We start from the raw sequence: 17906 nt of genomic DNA on the forward strand, positions 1-17906 counted from the left end.
CAAACCTTCTTCTCTGCTTACGTTAAATTTCTCCGGGAATGTCTGTGATCCAAATAGGCATCTCACATGAAAGATGCCGGAAATAGCATCTGATGGAATCTCATAGATGTAGCATACGTTTCATGATTTTTTTCTTCTTTACATTCAACTTTGTGCACAACATGCGATAATGAATCACTGCTTGTGTTAAATTTCAATTTTTCAAATCTGACAATGCTACTCGTCTAATACTGCGCTGTACAGCTGAAAAGTAATACCCAAGCTAATTCTAAATAATGATGCTCCAAGCCGCTTATTTTATGTCTCTTCAAGTGTCAATCTCGTCCTTGTCCCCACCATCTTGAGACGGCGTTATTTCGCTGTTGATCTCCCCATCCTGCTCCGAATCGTCTTCCGTTGTCGAAGACGTCACTGCCATCTCTTCCAGCAGAATGCTTCTCAAATCATCGTCGCTGTAAATTCTCTGCATGCTTCCTCTTCTCGCCCATGGCCTGGTTTCTCTCCTCCCCTGCTCTATCATTCTCTCTATCTTGAGGCGGTTTGACATGAACTTGAGCTTCGGAAATGTACTCTGCTGTCCTTCATGTATCATCCGGGCCAGTCGCTCGGCGTCGGGATCCGTCAAAATGTGCCAGTAATCTGAAGGGATCGATTTTGGCCAGATGGTAATGGTGCCGCCAAACTCCTGCAGCCAGAGCTGGCTCCAATCCTGTCCCAGAGGGCGAGGTAGCAGCTCCGCGTGTCGAATAAATTTGAGCCACTTATTCATGTCGAGTTTGAGATAATGTTCTATTGCCGACATGAGGTAGCCACCACGCCAGCCACGCCCTTTGCGATGCGTGACGGGGTGGCCAACTGTGCCTCTTGAAGAGAAGAAGAAGAGGTTTATGTGTGGGTTGACTTGGCTCACAACGGTAAAGTTGACGTTGAAGTGTGTGTTCAACGCCTTGATGGGAATATCAGTTCTCAAGCTGCCGTCTTTCCACTTGTGGCCGAACGAGTAAGGTGCTAGAGTTCCATCTCGCATTTTCATCATGAGGACGACCGGGTTGAGAATTCCTGGAACAGCCGCTGATGCCAGCACAGCAGACCAAATGACACAGTCAGGGCTGGTTAGATAGTTGCAAAGAATGGCTGGAGAATGAGGGTCAGCCGGGACACAGCTGACGTTGAGGATTCGGCCGGTTCGCTCGTAGGCCTCCCTAAAAGTCATTGAGCCCCTTGTGAACCAAGAGCACCGCTCGGCCCAGTCCACTGAGTCAAAGCGCGCCCCAGTCTTCCACCACCTGGGAAACCAAGTCTTCATGGATTCACCGCAGGCAGTAATTCGATGCGCAAGCGCCGGTATCAGAAGCTCTTTCAGTTCATCGTTGGTATGGGTAGCAACGAGACCGGCTATCAGTGCGCCACCGCTGGTTCCAGTGATAACGTCAGGCAGCAAGTCGGCATCAAGCATCGCCTTCACAACTCCAATATGGTAATAGGCAAATGTAGCCCCACCGGATAGACAGAGGGCCGTTCGTCCGTAATTGGCGTGTACGTGCTTGAACAGTATTCGTTTTTCATCGGCGTCGAGGTGTTCCGTATTAAGGAGAAATCGGAGACTCTTTTCGACTAAGCACAAGTTAGCATCCTATTAGAATCGAGTTTCATCAAGGCGCAGATAGGCCGCTTACCATCATCGACAAAATTCTGGACCAGGTTCTTGGTTCCATAGTATGTTTGGCTGTACAGTCTTGGATTTTCCACACCAACAAAGTTATTCTTGACGCAGGCCTCCAGTAGTGCCCTCAGATCATCAACAGCCTTCTTCAATTCCTGTTGGTCGCCGTCAATCTCAAGCGCCTCTGCCTTGGCTCGCGTCTTGCGAATTTGACTCCAAACTCGTTTTACAGTTTTGGAGTCGTAGTAGGCAAAGTCGTCAACTTCTCTCCAGTTCTTTCGGCCCAAGAAGTCATCCAACTCTTTCGCAGCCGTGACCCAGCCTTTGTAGCTGGAAGTCCTGCGCATGTTCTTACGCAAGATTTCACGTCGGCCACGCCATGTCCAGAATTGTTCGTAAAACCAAATGTACCACCTCGTTGACAGGTATGCGATGCTCAGCCCGATGAGCCATGCAAAGACGAAGAAAAGCAGAGGCCATTTGGAGAGGAGGTATAGATATCCTTCTCTCGTCTCATCTTTTGTTCGGGTGCCCAGCAGGCCTTCTACTGGCCCTTTGCCTTTCTTCTTCTTCTTGCTCCCTCGTCTGTTTCGGTGTTTGCTGGGGGTCACCGGCGCCCAGTCGTTCTGCGCTGTGACAAATGTCCCTAGGGTCGGGGTCGGTGGCACAAGCAAATCGCCTCCAGCAGCACCAGCTGATGCTGCGACGGCGGCGGCGTCATCTTCCAGGACGCTGCCAGTCGTCGAATCTCTCTTGGTCAGGTTGACAGAACTGACGCTTCTCGGCGACCTTAGGCTGGATGTGTCATCGATGGGACTTTGTAGAGGATCGGGTGCCTGCAACGCCGTCTCGAATGCGATCAAATCTTCGGAATCGAGGTAATCACAGTCGTAGTTTGGTAGCGCTGACGGGTCAAAGGACTCGCGGGAGAAGCCATACGCATCGTCGTATGGAGCAAGCTCGGGATAGGGTTTCGTCGTTGTTTCGGCCGACATGGTGATGCAGATTCACGCCGTGCAGGAACTCATTCATCTTCAAGAAGCAGAAGAGATCATAGACAGCGCAGCCCATATATGGCGGGACTTGCGCTCCATGTGATTCAGGCGAGGAGTCGTAAGATTACAAGTGAATGTAAAGCGCAGATTTGACAAGCCTCGGAACCCGTTTGCGCCTCATGAGCCCGCCGGCTGCATGACGTCTGCAGTGCCGGTGGCTAATTACGGCACGCCTCCAGTATTTTTTTGTTGGGGGACTCCCTAAATTTTAGCGGGGGCAATTAAGCCTGATGCATGGCAGCCCCCACTAGAAGAACCTGGAACTACCAGAACCAGCAGGTAGAGTCTGGGGCTAAATATCGATCCGGATCCTAGTACAGGCACACATCATGCAGGTATGCCGCTGGAGAAACAGAAGCTCAATGCTGATATCGTTGATATGAGTATTTGTATGGGGGCCTGCCTGTACATTGCCTGTACACATCTCTCCAGCGTCAACTACTTGTATCTGTTATCGATGTTTGCTATGAGTCTATAAATAGCTGCTGCGGCTCTAGCGCGTCAGGGGCTCATGGAATCCAGCTCGTTTCCAGTGTTCTCCTTGACGCTGGGACCAAACCCTGTATGGCTCCTGCAGGTCAAATTCAGGTGACTCAAGCACTGCCGAGAAATGAAGATGGCCAGGGTCCATGGAGTTTTGCACTTCTAGAAACTCTAGACTCGTTTATGGTATGCTAAGCACCTATGTTGGAGAGAGGCTGAGTGTGATTATACAATGCTGCTTGGACGTTTATTACAGTGTTCAAGTACATAAGGTATCTTTCTCGGCTTGAGCTTGAGGTACCTATTATGTTTGTCCAGTCTTGATCCAAACTTCCAGCTTTAAAAGGTAAATGCAGATGGCACGGCAACAATGAGCGCGGTCATGGTGCCTATCTGCGTAGAAGCTGATATACTGGTGGCAGATGGCATTTGTACAGTTATCATTGCCTTTTGGCGACGCATGTTTCATTTGAGATCATCTCTAGCACTCCAATTTAAGATACCCGTAGAGTAGCTGTCATCGTTGACTACTAGACCTAGTGCCTATACAGGTACCTACCTATACTCTGTATTATGCCTATTTGTAGGTACCAGCCCGACAGAGAGTTTGGCGCTTTGCAAAACAAGATCATGCATACCAGTCTTTAAACCAGTCTTTTTTGGACCGTACTTACTACTCGCATCGGTGATGGGGCCTTGAACCTTCTTTTCATGCTGGAATATTTTAAATCTTATCTTTGAACAACCTGATGATGATCGATTTTAAATTCTTGGGCTTATGTTGTTTTGGTCTCTAGCCAAATACCTGAAAAATTCGGGACACCCTTTGTCTGTTGTCCGTTGCTCGTATCGTATATCAAGGCCAACCGCCATATTAAACTCTCGTCAACATCCGATTGGGTCGGCAACTTGCATGCTTGGTAGCTGCATGCATTTACAAAGCACGATGCCGTGATTCGTCGCACAGGAATTAAGCGGTCCGCAGTGGGGGGGCTGCATTTACTGTAACCGCCTGAGAGGCGCCACAGTGGCGGCACAAGTCATGACACAGAAAAGGGCGATTACATGTACGAGGACTAGGCTCTGTATTTAGTGAGACATCAATTCCATTGACTGTCGCCCAAGACACTCTTATGCGTGGTTGATGATGACTGGGAGATGCTCCAGCGCTGATACTAGGTAGCGGTGGTGCCATTGAGGCAGTTCATTGCAGTTGGTTGTTGGAAGAGATTTTGTATGCGCTGCGCACGGTTGGCTTGTGCTTTTTCATGCTGCGAGGTACAAACATGAGCCCAAAGAGCATCCGTTTAGTACAAGTATTTTTGCTATGCGTTTCCCGTTCATGGACCGCTGCAGATATTTGTAGATCCCTTTCTTTGACCTCTTGTACACAAACCTGCGCACGCACCTCGTTCATACAGCCCTCTTGATTCGATAGATCATGTGTCAGATTATTATGTAGGAGGGGGAATCCTTGGCTGCGAGAACCTTGATAGCGCTGCTACAATCCGCTAGTGTGCTACCGGAGCTTCGCGGAGAGAACCTGGATGGCCCGCTGAACGGTTTGTCATCAGCTCACTGAGCCTCTAGGCTTTTGTACTTGCGCGGAAATCGCTCGTTGAACAATGGCCAGAGTTCATTATAGAGTAGTTGAGACGAATTGACGAGTATTTTTGCACAACCAACAGCTGTTCATGATGGATGCATTCCCTGTAACCTCCTGAACTGTTAATGTAGGATTCTGTTGGCGTTCTCTAGGCACCTGTTCACATCTTTGTTCTAGTTGCTGCCTCACTCGCTCACTCACTATAAAATCCCCTCCTACGTCAGCGGACTGCTCACTAAACCAGACCCTTGCATGTAGACTTCCAAATCTTTTGCAGCTAAGCAAGACTCTCTGACACTACACCACAACTCCTACATAATCTCTCCGAGCACTTAAAACCATCGCCTCCAGTTCGGATTCTGGAAATCGAACACGGCATCTCCATTCCCAACATCCTCGACGCTCGACAAATCCATTCACTACAGAGAGACACAGCACGCAGAGCGCTTGATGCCTGTGCCGCCGTAGCCGCATCCACCTTGTTCGAGGAGAGAAGAGAAGAGAAGAGTCGCCATGAAGCTGCTGGCGAGGAGTATCGACAATGACACCAGGGGGTGGATCTTGTCCGCAGTGAGCGGTTTAGGTATGTTATATTCCGTTGACGTTATCGGCTGGCGACTAACCATCTTGTTCTCGATGAAGCTTGCGTCTTTGGCGCGTCCATCATATGCGTCGATATCTTCGTGCGCCTCCTTCCGGGCAAGGCCAACTTTCGCATCCAAGATAGCAACATCTTCCTCGCGTGCTCGCTGAGCTTGAGCTTTGGCGTCATGGTAAGCATTCATGTCTCAACTCCTTGTGCAATGCAGATTGCTGACCCCCCTTTTAGCTATTCTCTTCGCTCTACAGCATGCTCCCCGAATCGAAAGAATATTTCCAGCAAGAAGGCTGGTCCGACCAAGCTGCTGGCCTTGTCATGATGGGCTTCTTTGCCGGAGGCTTCATTGGTATCCAGGCCGTCTCGAGACTCGTCCACCAGTTCATGCCCTCCCACGTCGTCGACTGCGATCATAGCCATGGCAGTGTTGCCTCTCACGACGGCCATACGCATGGCTCAATCGGCCGAGCGCATTCACGACCGAGTCGAGCCAGACGGCGCTTCTCCCAACCGCCCGACAACAAAATTTCCGACATTGCTGAGAATGGTGATGACCAGCCTCCCACAAGCGAGGTGACTCCTCTGCTCAGCTCGGAGCATGTTCATGCCAACCCGATGTTGACTCGCCACACTTCCGAAATGGTGCAGCGGTCCGGCAGCCCTCCGCCGTCTGCCCGCAGCCGTGCCATTACCGACGATACCGTGCTCTACACTAGACGTCAATCCACACCTGGGCTTCGGAAGCGGATGATGTCCTTTTTCTGGGATACAGATTGTCGCTGTGACGAGTCCAAACGATGTTATGGATATACTGATCCCTGTGGACAGGAGTGTTTCAAGCACCTGAGCAGCCGCGCCGCAAGCAACACACCCTCCCTACGCGCAACTACTGGGCATTTCCACGCCCATCACTCATTCCACGCCACTCACGATCACGGCGATGGAGATATTCATGACGTAGGCGTTAGCCCGAGCCGAATAGCGTCTCGCGACTCCACGACCCTGACGGACGAAGGCGTCAGCGAAAACGGCTATCCATGCTCGCAGATGGACGAGGGCGATGCCGAAGCCCAGCATCATCACCACGTTCCAGCCAACGCCTTTCTTTCTATTGGATTGCAAACGTCCATAGCCATTGCCCTCCACAAGTTCCCAGAGGGCTTCATCACCTACGCTACGAACCACGTCAACCCGGCTCTGGGCTTCAACGTTTTTATGGCCTTGTTCGTCCACAACATCTCTGAGGGCTTCGCCATGGCTTTGCCTCTGTATATGGCTCTTGGTTCCCGCTGGCGGGCCATGGCCTGGTCGGCTCTCCTTGGTGGCCTGTCCCAGCCCCTTGGCGCAGCTATTGCCGCCCTGTGGTTCAAGCTCGCTAACAGTACCAACATCTCGCCGAGCGGAGTTGTGTACGGGTGCCTTTTCGCACTTACTTCGGGCATCATGGTCAGTGTTGGACTGCAGCTCTTTGTCGAAAGCCTGAGTTTTAATCACAACCATAACCTGTGTATGCTCTTTGCTTTCTTCGGCATGTCTATGCTGGGTCTCAGCAACGCCTTGTTCGCGGAGCACTGATTCCCGACATTTGTTCATGGTTAATTCGCCGTAGGGAGGAGGCTCAACCAATTTGATAGCCACCATTTCTTCCCTATGATACGGAAATATCTTGCTTATCTCTTACTTTCTTTTTTAACACACACTCTCTCTATAGCGCATTGGATTTTGGCTGCACTAGACTATACATCAAGGAGCAATCAGGCGGCTTGTGGATATATACTTGTGTTTCTTATCATATCTCACACAATGGAGGACTGGGCGTCAGGAATAAGTTCTATTGGTAACGGACGCGGGATCTGGGAGCAGTATGGATAGAAGCGGTATGGGAAGCATAATCATTTGATGGTTTGTTAGCGATTAGGATCACCGACTCTGGAGTCGAAGCATTGGCATAATTGATTGATTTATTTATTCATTCTTGTTCATTGTCATTGTTTCATTAGCATCGTGACGTCTTTACTGACGCTATCTGTCTATGTCAGGGCTCTCTAGCATCAACTTTGTCTAAGCCATATAGGAATCTACCCGAATTATCTGCACCGTTTATCAACATTTACACGCCCAAAACATCTCCCCCCTAGTTCGCATCAGATCTACAAGCCTCCCAGTGTAGGGTCAATAGTACCATCTAGACCTGCCTCCCCACGAGCCAGCATCAATAGAGTCTCATCACCCTCTACCCATCCATCCTGTCCCACGTCAAACGTCATTTGAGAAGGGAAAACGCCGTCTGGAGGAAAGTCTTCCGACCAAGCAGGCTGCACCTCAATAGGATGCCCATTGGCAAGAGCATTCCCGTTGGCTACACTAAAGACGGGCGGGTTTGGAAACGGAGCTGCATCGTCGGCGGCGGGCTTTGAGTCGTGCACAAATGCAACGTGAGCATTCAGATCAAAGTAGCGAATGAAGCCCTCACCGCATTGGGGACAACGGATTGTCTGTTTCTTGGCGTTTGTAACTCCGGATATCTCGTCGATGAGGTCTGTTGGAGTGGATTTATCCGTCTTGGTAAGCTTGGGCCGTTCTTGACCCAAATGGATAAAACGAATGTGGTCTTCTAATCGGACCTTGGTGCTGAATTTGTCGCCGCAGCCTTGATCGTTGGTCCAGGCTTCGAGGCCGGGGCCGGTCAGATCGACCTCGCCACAGACGAAGCGGAATCCTTCATGTGCGGTGCGAATGTGGACGTTCAGGTTCGACTTCTTTGTGAATTTCTTGTCGCAGCCAGCGTGAGGGCAGGCCACTGTCTTGCGGTCCTGGACCGTCTTTCCGGAATGATGAATTTCGATGTGTGTTTCCAGCTCCCATAGTGAGCTTGACTTGTATTCGCAGAACATGCAGTTTTGATGCTCTTGCCGCATATGCGACTGCAGCTGTGGATCGGTCGTAAATCCAACTCGGTGCATGGTGCCGTCTTCTCGCATTACAGGTGCGCATTCCATGCACCAATACTTGAGTGGACCGTGCTCCCTCTCCCGATGCCGGTTGAGTGATCCTTTGGAGTCGAATGCCGCTGTGCATGTCGGCTCCGGGCATTGATGTGGTGGTAAGCCTTGGTGCTCCTTCCGTACATGCTTGTGGAGTGTCTCTCTCTTTCTGAAGCTTTGACCGCAATCTTGACAACGGAATCTATCTGCTCCCTCATGAACTAGCTGATGACGTTTCAATCTCGTGCCTGTTACAAAGGTCTTTCCGCAGCCCTCTCTCTGGCAGACGTATTTGCGGTCATTTGTATGAACGGCCTTGATATGCTGTTTCAGATGCTTATCTTCAATGTAGTCTTTGTCGCAGTCATCGTAAGGGCATTTATGAGGTCGGGAGTTGGTGTGAGAGTTCATATGGTCTCTCAATCGAGCCGGACGGTTGAAACTTTTTGTGCATCCTGGCCAGGAGCAGGCCAATGTCTTATAATCTGATGGGAATTTCGTGCGAGGAGTTGTCGCAGCAGTGACGGTTGACTCGGCCTCTGCACTTGAATTTGGGCTTTCTGGGCTTTCTGGGCTTTCTGGGCTTTCACTTGGGGCATAATTCTCGCTTGGGGCATAATCCTCATCGTCATCGTCTAAGGCGTCTAAAGCATCTACTCGCAAATTCATTATTAGCCATATTCAGTATCAGATTCTTTGGAAATCTGATGACGTACATGAGACTTGAATGCCGCGGAGATTCATTCTCTTTGCTGGAGACGCACGAGGTGCCTCCTCTGTAGCAACCCGTTTGCCCATGATGAGGATGACCGGTCAATTGCTGCAAAACTGTGACATGTCGTCGAGCAATCGACGATGGCAGAAATTGGGAACTTTTTATGTGGGTCACGGGACGATAAGATAAGAAAACACTGCAGTAGCATTCAATTGAAGCGGACCTGCTCCAGTAAGAAGAGCGCTAAGTGGAGACTTGCTGATGCACCATCAAGCTCCAGCCGGGGAAGCTACGGAAAAACTTTGAGACTCTGTGTTGGAATAATATTTTTCGCGAGGCTGAAGATTGAACGGCCAGCAACGAATCCTCCTACCTCGCGCCTAGACTTTACACCTATCTAACTTCCTCAAAATGTCTGATTTCGGCGATGACGACGTTTCCGTTGGCGGGTAAGTGCAGCCTCGTGACTTAACAGGAAGGCAAAGTTGGAAACAAAAGGGCTGTTGAACAGAACGCTGACCCCCTGGTGCACAGCGATGAGCCCGTGTTGGAAGAGGATGAGGTGGGCGAATTCTACGAACCCGAAGTTCACGATGACGAAGATGGCGAGCACGCGAACGGTGACGACCAGGACAACGTTGTCATTTCTGGAGACCCCTCTGCGGCTGCGAATGCGTCGAAAGACAAGTCCGTCAAGGACAAGAAGATTCCCGACGACCAGCGCACGACAACACCATACATGACAAAATACGAGAGAGCACGTATCCTAGGCACGCGTGCCTTGCAGATTAGGTTGGCATTGCAAGAATGTGAGGGTAGCATACAGATGTGCTAACTGGTTGGTATAGCATGAACGCGCCGGTGTTGGTAGATCTCGAGGGTGAGACGGATCCTTTACAGATTGCGATCAAGGAGCTACGCGAGAAGAAGATCCCTCTCATCGTGCGAAGATATATGCCCGATGGATAGTAAGTTGGACTCTGGTCCGGCCAAGGAGATGAACGTGTGATGGGCTGACATTTTTTCAGCTACGAGGACTGGACCTGCGAAGAACTTCTTCAGTAGACGAAGCCTAGCCTGGCAAAGACGAAGGCGGGCAAAGATGATGACACTCGATTCACGCCAACTCTTTTCATTTTCGCAGAGGAGAGTTTAAGGAGTACGATGCTGTATTTCATCGGCCTTTCTTCATCTTGTCGAGAAGAAAACTTGTTCATCAGCGTGGCGTTTCGAGATTCGATTAATTTCAGCTCTCGGCTAGGATATAAAGACAGCATGTTTGACTCAACACTGTGCTACTCCGCCTTTGGTGTGGCACCAGGACTGATCTCAGCCAAAGATCGGATGCGTCTCTGGCCACCAATTTGTCTCTCTGGCGCATGCAACCACATTAGGGGCCTCTATCCAAGGCAGCCGAAAAACTACACCGAGAGATGTACGAATTATATGGGAGCAACTTGGGGGGTCTAGAGCGCTTAGACTTGGGTTGCAAGTCCTAGCCTGTACAAACTGATTTGGCAATGCATAGTAAAAGGCTATTTTATACGGATGACTGCAAAGTATGTCAATACAGTAATAGATTATCAAGAGGTTAAAAAAAATATCAATGGAATTGCTTTCTTGCTACAGGATGATTTGCATGCCACGGTGATGATGAGAGAATCTGCCCACAATTGAAGCTGTCAACCCAGATCCCAATTGCTCTGCGGTAAGCGAAGGGGTGAAGCGGCATATCGAAGTAATACTTGATTTAGACAGATATGCTCCCAAAGCTACATACGTTCAAAATAGAATGGGGCATGATTGTTCCTATTATCACGGCTGCTACGTTGCATGTGACAACTGTTACAGCAAAAAAAGACGGGACTTGAACAAATACACAGCCGGGCCATCAGTAGCCGCACTGGAAGCTAACCCCAGGCCAAGTTTAGCGCTCCGTCTCTCCATATTGCTCACTAAAAATAGCCCGGGAGCCAAACTGTGACATCATAAGGGCAGGTCGATTAGGACCCCGAAAAGTGTTGTCGTTGGAGTTTTATTTATTTATGTGATAGAAACAATATTTTCTTCTTATCATCATCAATTCATTTTTATACAACATGTACTGAAAGCTCTCTAAGTTTTATGCATGAGCTGCAGCTTGTTGAAAATGTCACCTAGTGTTACTCAACAGCCGGCAGCGGAGAATAAAGGCCGTTGGCAAAGTGCCGTTCCTGCATGCATATACGAGTTAATGCGCTGTTCACCTGTTGTTTGCCGACTGGCTGTGTAAGAAGGCTATTTTTGATTACTTATTGTCAGTATGGCCCAGGAGAGAGAAGAGAGAAGATGGTGTTACATGGATTTAGACGAGTTTGCTGCCATGTGCCATGTGCCATAGGTAGATTCCGTAGTTTACCATATCAAGGGCCGATGCATAAGGCAAATTCCGACCGCCCAACCAACGCCGTCCCTCGTATTCCCTCGACAAAATCCTCACGGTGATCGGCTCTTCTGTCGTCGGCCAAGCCACTCGTATGACGTCGAGTCACGACAAACAGAAGAGGATCGACACATGGCTCTCGTATGTCTCACGACCTTTCCTATTCGAGCCGCCATTTCAGGGGACCGTAAGAAGGGCATGTGCACAGCGTATTACCCAACACAAAGAAACTAGATGGATCAATCCTTTATTCTCACCTAAAAGCTGGAGCATTTACTCTCGGGTGGCTGCTTAGGGGCCCGTGCTGCTGGGCGGAGGCAATACGGGGACAGACGTCAGTCAGAATCTTGTTGCAAGGTTACGGGGGCAACAAAGAGAGTGAGAAGGGAAGAAAGGGAAGGAAATGGCGGCTGCATTACGTCGGTCAGCAAATGCGAGGAGGCGAGGGAAACACGACGGATCGAGTCCTGCTTGTATATAAAATGGGCGGGTCGGTTCCACGAGAATCGAGACAAACATGCACATCACACCGCAACCTACTGACCTATAAGACAAGCTGTGGCTTTTCTAACTCTTACTTTCGATTCCATTCCAGTGCTGTCACCTTTTCTTGGGAATAACTCAGCTACAAAGACAACTTTGAACCTACAACATAATCATAATCATCATATCCTATTCAAAATGAAGTTCACAACCATCGTCACCGCTGCTGTCTCTTCAGCCATTGCCGTCTCCGGCACTCCCATCCACAAGCGCGAGATCGGCGGCGTATGTCTTCTCCCTCCTCTCCTCTCCCTTGCATCCTCTCCATTCCTATCACTTATTTGAATGAACATTATCTCTAACTATGGGTCAATACCTCACAGGTCCTCTTGTGCACCGGCGTCAACGCAACCGGCACCTGCAGCTACAGCGTCTACGCCCTCGAGACGTGCCACCAGCTTCCCGCGCCTTTCCACCAAAACACCAGCACGTTTGCCCCCGACGGCGAAGACTTTGAGTGCTTCCCTCGCATTGGCGACTGCGGCTCTATTTGCACCAGCCCGACGGGATGTACCTTTGGCAGCGTCGACTTTAACTACAAGAACAAGTTTAATCTGGGGGCTATTAAGTGGAACACCTTGATTTCCAGCTTTGACTGTTCGCTGAAGACGACGACTTCAACTGAGTAAAAACGAAAAACAAAAAAACAAAAAACACAATTTTTAATTCAGTGATGGAGGATCGCATTTTGTTTGTTTAATTGCACGACTTATATTAACAAATGAGGATTCATCTCATCCATCGAAAACTCGAAGACTGACAGCTGCCCCTCCATCAGCTTTATAAAACTTACAAGGATGCCAGGATATGACATCAAGCCAGGAGTGTTTTATTTAAACGGGAGAACGGCTGTTTTAATTGTTTTGCTTCTGTTTTGTGTTTGGGAATGGGCGTTTATACTATTACCCGATGCCTTTAATGAATCGCTGCTTTCGGACATAGTTCGGGCGTCATGATGATGGAAATAGAGAGCTTTCGGAGGGGTGTTTTGGCACGTCTGGTGGTGGGGTAAATACGGATCAATGTGTCGATGATGTTAAATAGCTTCTACCTCTTTTACCTATTAATGAGTAGCTTGTGCTTCTACTTATTCTTCTTTTTCTTCTTCCCATATAAGCATTACCTCCTCATCTAGCCAATTCCCAACCTTGTGGCTGTAACTGTATCAACCCCTCCAAAACACCATGGCGAGCATCACCACCAACGCCTCCATCGCCTCTTTTGGCGGCCGCTTCCTCAAGCTCACCCACCAATCCTCCGTCACCGGCGGCTCCATGAACTTCACCCTCTTCCTACCCGCCGGCATCTCCGAGTCCGAACCCGCTCCGCTGCTCATCTACCTGTCCGGCCTGACATGCACCCCCGACAACGTCACCGAAAAGGGCTTCCTGCACGCCCACGCCGCGCCCCTCAAGCTCGCGCTTCTGTATCCCGACACGTCGCCCCGCGGCACGAACCACCCCGGCGAGCACGATTCCTGGGACTTTGGCAGCGCTGCGTCCTTTTACATTGATGCTACCCAGGAGCCGTGGGCGCAAAACTACAAGATGGAGACATACATCACCAAGGAGCTGCCCGAGCTCGTCTTTTCGCAGTTTAAGCAGCTGGATCCGCAGCGTGTGTCTATTACGGGCCACTCTATGGGCGGTCACGGAGCTTTGACGCTGTTTTTGAAGAACCCTGGCAAGTACAAGAGTGTCAGCGCGTTCTCGCCCGTGTCGAACCCGAGTGCGTGTCCGTGGGGGGAGAAGGCGTTTACGGGATATTTGGGGGCCGACAAGGAGGAGTGGAAGAAGCATGATGCGACGGAGCTGGTGAAGCACTGGAAGGGATATCTGAATGCTCTGCTTGACGTGGTATGTTGAAAATAAAACAGTCCCAGCGAAGAGAGGAAGAAGGAGAAGAAGTTGCTAAGAAATTGTTACTAGGGCACCGCCGACAACTTTTACAAGCAGAGACAGCTTCTGCCCGAGAACTTTGCAGAGGCCACCAAGGCTGCGGGCATCGAGGGCCTGCAGCTACGATACCAAGACGTATGTTTTTCTCCAGCTTCATCATGGCAAATCTCATCTTGGGTGTATGCTGACTTACATGATTCTTCTCTCGCAGGGTTATGACCACTCATACTTCTTCATCTCAACCTTTGGCGAGGACCATATTAAGCACCATGCCAAGCATCTGGGTTTGTTGTAATTGATTGGTCCTTTGTACATATATGAATGGCACACATGAAAAGGAGAATGTCTGAAGAAATTACCTACACAGCATGATGCCAGAGAAATGGGGTAACGATATGATGAGACGACGAGCTGCAAAAAGCAGCCAAATTCCGCTGCTAAAATACTCAAATGCATCTGTATATATAAACACACTCTGCAGAGAGTATCCGAAAAGATTAAATCAGATGACAAGAAAAGAAGAAGAAGAAGAAGAACAAGGTATATCTAGCCCTCAACAAGAGGAAGTGCACAACTCCCCCCAAACATCTGTAATTATCTCATATATGTCTCTTCTATATCCTCTGACACTCGAGCAAAATATTAAGTAGGAAGAAAGAAAGAAAAAGCCCAGCAAGAAATACTCCCAAGCAAGGAGGCTCTTCCAAGATCCGACTGGAGGAAGAAAAAAAGAAGAAAAACAAGATCCCATCATATCATAACCATGTCGATTTGCTTTTCGCTCCGCCTCGACAACGCCCGCCCAAACACATGACGATAATAATAACATCGTAGACATCCATACATATAAGTACTACTCATCGTAGTATGTACGCCGCACAGCTCTCCCGTCATTGCTCGCCGGCATAATATATACTCACTAGGCAGGCCACAAATGTGCGCGCCGTCATGTGTATCCCATATAAATTCGCCACAATCTCCCGCTCTCTCCTTCTTTTTTTTTTTGGTCTTTTCTTCTTTTTTGTGATTATGTTTCATTGGGCCTCTCAGCTCATCAGCTTCTCCATAACAGGACTGAGAACCAGCCCGTCCTTCTCTCCTTTCGTCCTCATCTCTGCTTCAGTTTCACGCCGGATTCGCTTGTACGCCAGCTTCTCAAACTGACTGAGGCTCTTCCACCAGTGCTGCCCGGCCTCGTGCTCGGAAATTCGCTCTAGCAGATCGGCCGTTCTTAGACGCACCTCGCGGTCCTTGTGGAAGAGGCCAAGCGCAATATAAAAGAGCCCAGCGTGCGACTCGGGTGCCACATCCAGCAGCAGGCAAATCTCTTCATATGAGTGGATATGCTTGGATAGCGTCAAATAAATATCCTTGCTCTGTGCTGGCGTCAGGCGCTGCATGCGTAGACGGTCGTGCATGTGGGCCAGGTCCAATCCCTTGAGCGGGCGGAAGGTGTATATTCTTGCGAGATCCTGTATGGAGTCGTTCCTGTTAGCCAACCCTCATCCCACGATAAGATAGACCGAATAACCCTTACCTGAATGTAGCTGTAGTAACTACGCGTGTTGCGCCACCCTTCAATCCTCGTCACATTGCCGGCCAGCTCCTTGAACTTTGCAGTGTCGTCTGCCCAAACATATCCATGACCACTGGCCCCTGGCAGTGCCAAGTCTTGGTCTTGACCTCCAATGTACAGAGCAGATGCGTTGTATACGCTCTCCTCAAACTGGGCAGCAATTCTCGTAAACTTGTTAACCCAGCCGCGCCACTTTGCTCGTATGACCCGCTCGCCATGCCTGGCAGCAATGCTCCTAAGAATATCTGACATAAAGGCGGCATCCCCCGTCAAGTCCTGCGCGTTGTTGGAGACACCGCTGGCAGTGTTGGAGAGGGTGGGGTGCTGCTGCTGAAAGTAAATCAGCCCTTCAGTAACCGGTGCCATCTCAATCTTGCTGCTGATCTTGACGCGGCCGCTGGGCAAGTCGCACAAGACGTCCCACCATTCTGGATGGAGCTCAAATGTAGGGTTGGTAACGCCGGCTATAAACCCTGGCACGTTGAGCAGATCATCGACCTTGGTCAAGTCGGTGTAGGGAAACGCATGCCTGGTAAACCCCCGGAGGATGCCACCAGACACGAGAGCACATGCCGCAAGCACTGCCTCAGCTACGTCACCGGAGGGCATGTTGTGGCCCAAGAAGATGATTCTCTTCTGCGTGAGGAGCCCGTTCATCAGCACAATGATTGGGTGCGTGTTGACCCCGTTGGTTGTCAGATGCGGGTGCAGTGGGAACGGCTGCGGCGACTTGGCATGGGCCTCGGAAAAGTTTTGTATCAACTTTATGAGAGAAAAGTCTCCCACAGTCTCGGGCATGACCGCGGTGGGCACCTTGATAGGGATGGGGATGCCCTTGTACATGACTTTGCTCTCAAACTCGTGAGTATCTCGGGCCACAGAGTATGTCGACTGCCCGCCGCCCTCGACGTGCGCCTTGGTGCCAGCCCTCGAGATGCCGCCAGTGAATTGCGGGCTCTGACTCCTCTCTCCGGACCCCTCAGTAGCGGTCTCTGCCCTGTCTTCTGCCATGCGCATCTGGATAATGCGCTCGAATTTTTCCACAAACAGATCCTTGTTGTCGCTCGCTAGTAGCAGGTTCCTCTCCAGCAAGCTCAATCTGGGCATAAGAGACAAGTCCATCGCATTGACCGATTCGTACAACATGGAAAGAGTCTCGGGCACTGGCGACTTGAAGTATTCTTCCAATGCAAGCAGTAAGAGTGGCTGAATAAGAATCACGAAGCGTTAGTCTCTGCAATGCGATGCAAAAGGATGTTTCAGCAAGCTCAGCTGTCAGACTGCGTACCTTGTATATATGCAAGAAAGGGTGTCTTGTGCAAATTGCCATGGCCTTGACGATGGCTCCTCGCTTCACAGATTTGTCGTGCTTGGTATTTACCAAGTTGAGGACGTAGATGAGCGGCGGGCCCTCTAACTCATCGTCGGGCTCATCATCTGAAGATTCGTCGTCATCCCAGTCTTCATCCAGGTCGTCGTCGTCTCCCTCATCGTCGTCTTCGCCCTCGGCTCCATCCTCAGGGACCAGCCCCGCCGCTTTATCTCGCCGTCTCTGCCTCCGAGCTTTCCTCCTGGCCTTTTCCTTGCGTTCTTCGTCTTCATCTTCCGGAGAAGAGTCCTTGTGCAGGAAGAACATGGTCCAATCCTGGTTACGCGCGTGGGCCTGATCTGGAAGCATCAACTCGGCCAACATGTTCTCGTCTCCGGTGATGGCGACAGGGTACTGGTGCTCCATCACCGGCCCACGGTCGATATCAAACGACGCCACTAAAATATACTCGACATGGTTGGCGTCGGATCCGCGAGGATACTGTGCTCGGAGTTTCCTCTGCGGCTGTGAATCCTCATTGGTTCGACGCACTGCCGACAGAGACGAATGTTGCGAAGATGGTCCAATGGAAGAGGCCTTGGATTTGGAGCTCGGGTCCGAAGTCCGATCGGTTTCGGCCATGGGCGGGTGCGGCGACCTTGATGGGCGTGAATGGAAGGACATTTGCGACGGCGAGCGTGACGGGGGAAACGAAGAAAGAGAAGTTCGGCGATGGTGTGGCAGCGAAACTTGGGAGCTGCTGGCGCCATTCGAGCGCGAGGCATAGGGGAGAGCGGCAGCCATTGTTCAAGAGCCTCCCCGCAGGCCAATGCAATTAAATGTAGGATATAGAGTACTAGAAGTCGATCGATATACTGGCCCGCCTGGGTATATATATGTATGCTTGAAGTGTCGTTGCACCAAGTGCGTCCCTGGCTTCCTCTGGATCTTGTAGATCAAGAATGGCCTCGATCGGAGCGAATTCGACGCAGACACAGCTTTGCAGCCTGGTTGTTGCACAGGAACAGCTCAGGGACTGCTCTCTGGCTCGAGC

The 17906-nt window shown here is 50.3% G+C and overlaps 7 protein-coding genes across 7 annotated transcripts; 4 read left to right on the forward strand and 3 right to left on the reverse strand.

The window, feature by feature from the left end:
• Positions 1-307: 307 nt before the first annotated feature.
• Positions 308-2658, reverse strand: M431DRAFT_76513 (hypothetical protein; the record flags this gene model as incomplete). Its single annotated transcript, XM_024922471.1, has 2 exons — positions 308-1614; positions 1677-2658. 2 exons carry the CDS (start codon positions 2656-2658, stop codon positions 308-310), a joined length of 2289 nt encoding a protein of 762 aa, XP_024778462.1.
• Positions 2659-5320: 2662 nt separating this feature from the next.
• M431DRAFT_490407 (hypothetical protein) lies at positions 5321-6980 on the forward strand (the record flags this gene model as incomplete). The annotated part of the gene is made up of 3 exons (XM_024916800.1): positions 5321-5390; positions 5450-5580; positions 5637-6980. 3 exons carry the CDS (start codon positions 5321-5323, stop codon positions 6978-6980), a joined length of 1545 nt encoding a protein of 514 aa, XP_024778463.1.
• A 370-nt stretch (positions 6981-7350) lies between these two features.
• On the reverse strand, positions 7351-9220 carry M431DRAFT_133486 (hypothetical protein). The gene is made up of 2 exons (XM_024912502.1): positions 9106-9220; positions 7351-9042 (listed from the first exon to the last, which is right to left on the reverse strand). Exons 1-2 carry the CDS (start codon positions 9185-9187, stop codon positions 7556-7558), a joined length of 1569 nt encoding a protein of 522 aa, XP_024778464.1. The 5' UTR covers positions 9188-9220; the 3' UTR covers positions 7351-7555.
• A 295-nt stretch (positions 9221-9515) lies between these two features.
• Positions 9516-10169, forward strand: M431DRAFT_477957 (hypothetical protein; the record flags this gene model as incomplete). The annotated part of the gene is made up of 4 exons (XM_024915627.1): positions 9516-9553; positions 9639-9896; positions 9953-10072; positions 10133-10169. 4 exons carry the CDS (start codon positions 9516-9518, stop codon positions 10167-10169), a joined length of 453 nt encoding a protein of 150 aa, XP_024778465.1.
• Positions 10170-12207: 2038 nt separating this feature from the next.
• Positions 12208-12698, forward strand: M431DRAFT_74943 (hypothetical protein; the record flags this gene model as incomplete). Its single annotated transcript, XM_024922288.1, has 2 exons — positions 12208-12294; positions 12393-12698. 2 exons carry the CDS (start codon positions 12208-12210, stop codon positions 12696-12698), a joined length of 393 nt encoding a protein of 130 aa, XP_024778466.1.
• Positions 12699-12952: 254 nt separating this feature from the next.
• Positions 12953-14490, forward strand: M431DRAFT_286011 (hypothetical protein). The gene is made up of 3 exons (XM_024914053.1): positions 12953-13925; positions 13998-14102; positions 14179-14490. The coding sequence occupies exons 1-3, from the start codon at positions 13254-13256 to the stop codon at positions 14260-14262; spliced, it is 861 nt and encodes a 286-aa protein (XP_024778467.1). The 5' UTR covers positions 12953-13253; the 3' UTR covers positions 14263-14490.
• A 419-nt stretch (positions 14491-14909) lies between these two features.
• Positions 14910-17844, reverse strand: M431DRAFT_286050 (hypothetical protein). Its single transcript, XM_024914054.1, has 3 exons — positions 16832-17844; positions 15505-16749; positions 14910-15439 (listed from the first exon to the last, which is right to left on the reverse strand). Exons 1-3 carry the CDS (start codon positions 17654-17656, stop codon positions 15014-15016), a joined length of 2496 nt encoding a protein of 831 aa, XP_024778468.1. The 5' UTR covers positions 17657-17844; the 3' UTR covers positions 14910-15013.
• Between the last annotated feature and the right edge of the window lie 62 nt (positions 17845-17906).

This window comes from Trichoderma harzianum (assembly GCF_003025095.1).
Source record: "Trichoderma harzianum CBS 226.95 unplaced genomic scaffold M431scaffold_2, whole genome shotgun sequence".
In the NCBI taxonomy this organism is placed as follows: domain Eukaryota; kingdom Fungi; phylum Ascomycota; class Sordariomycetes; order Hypocreales; family Hypocreaceae; genus Trichoderma; species Trichoderma harzianum.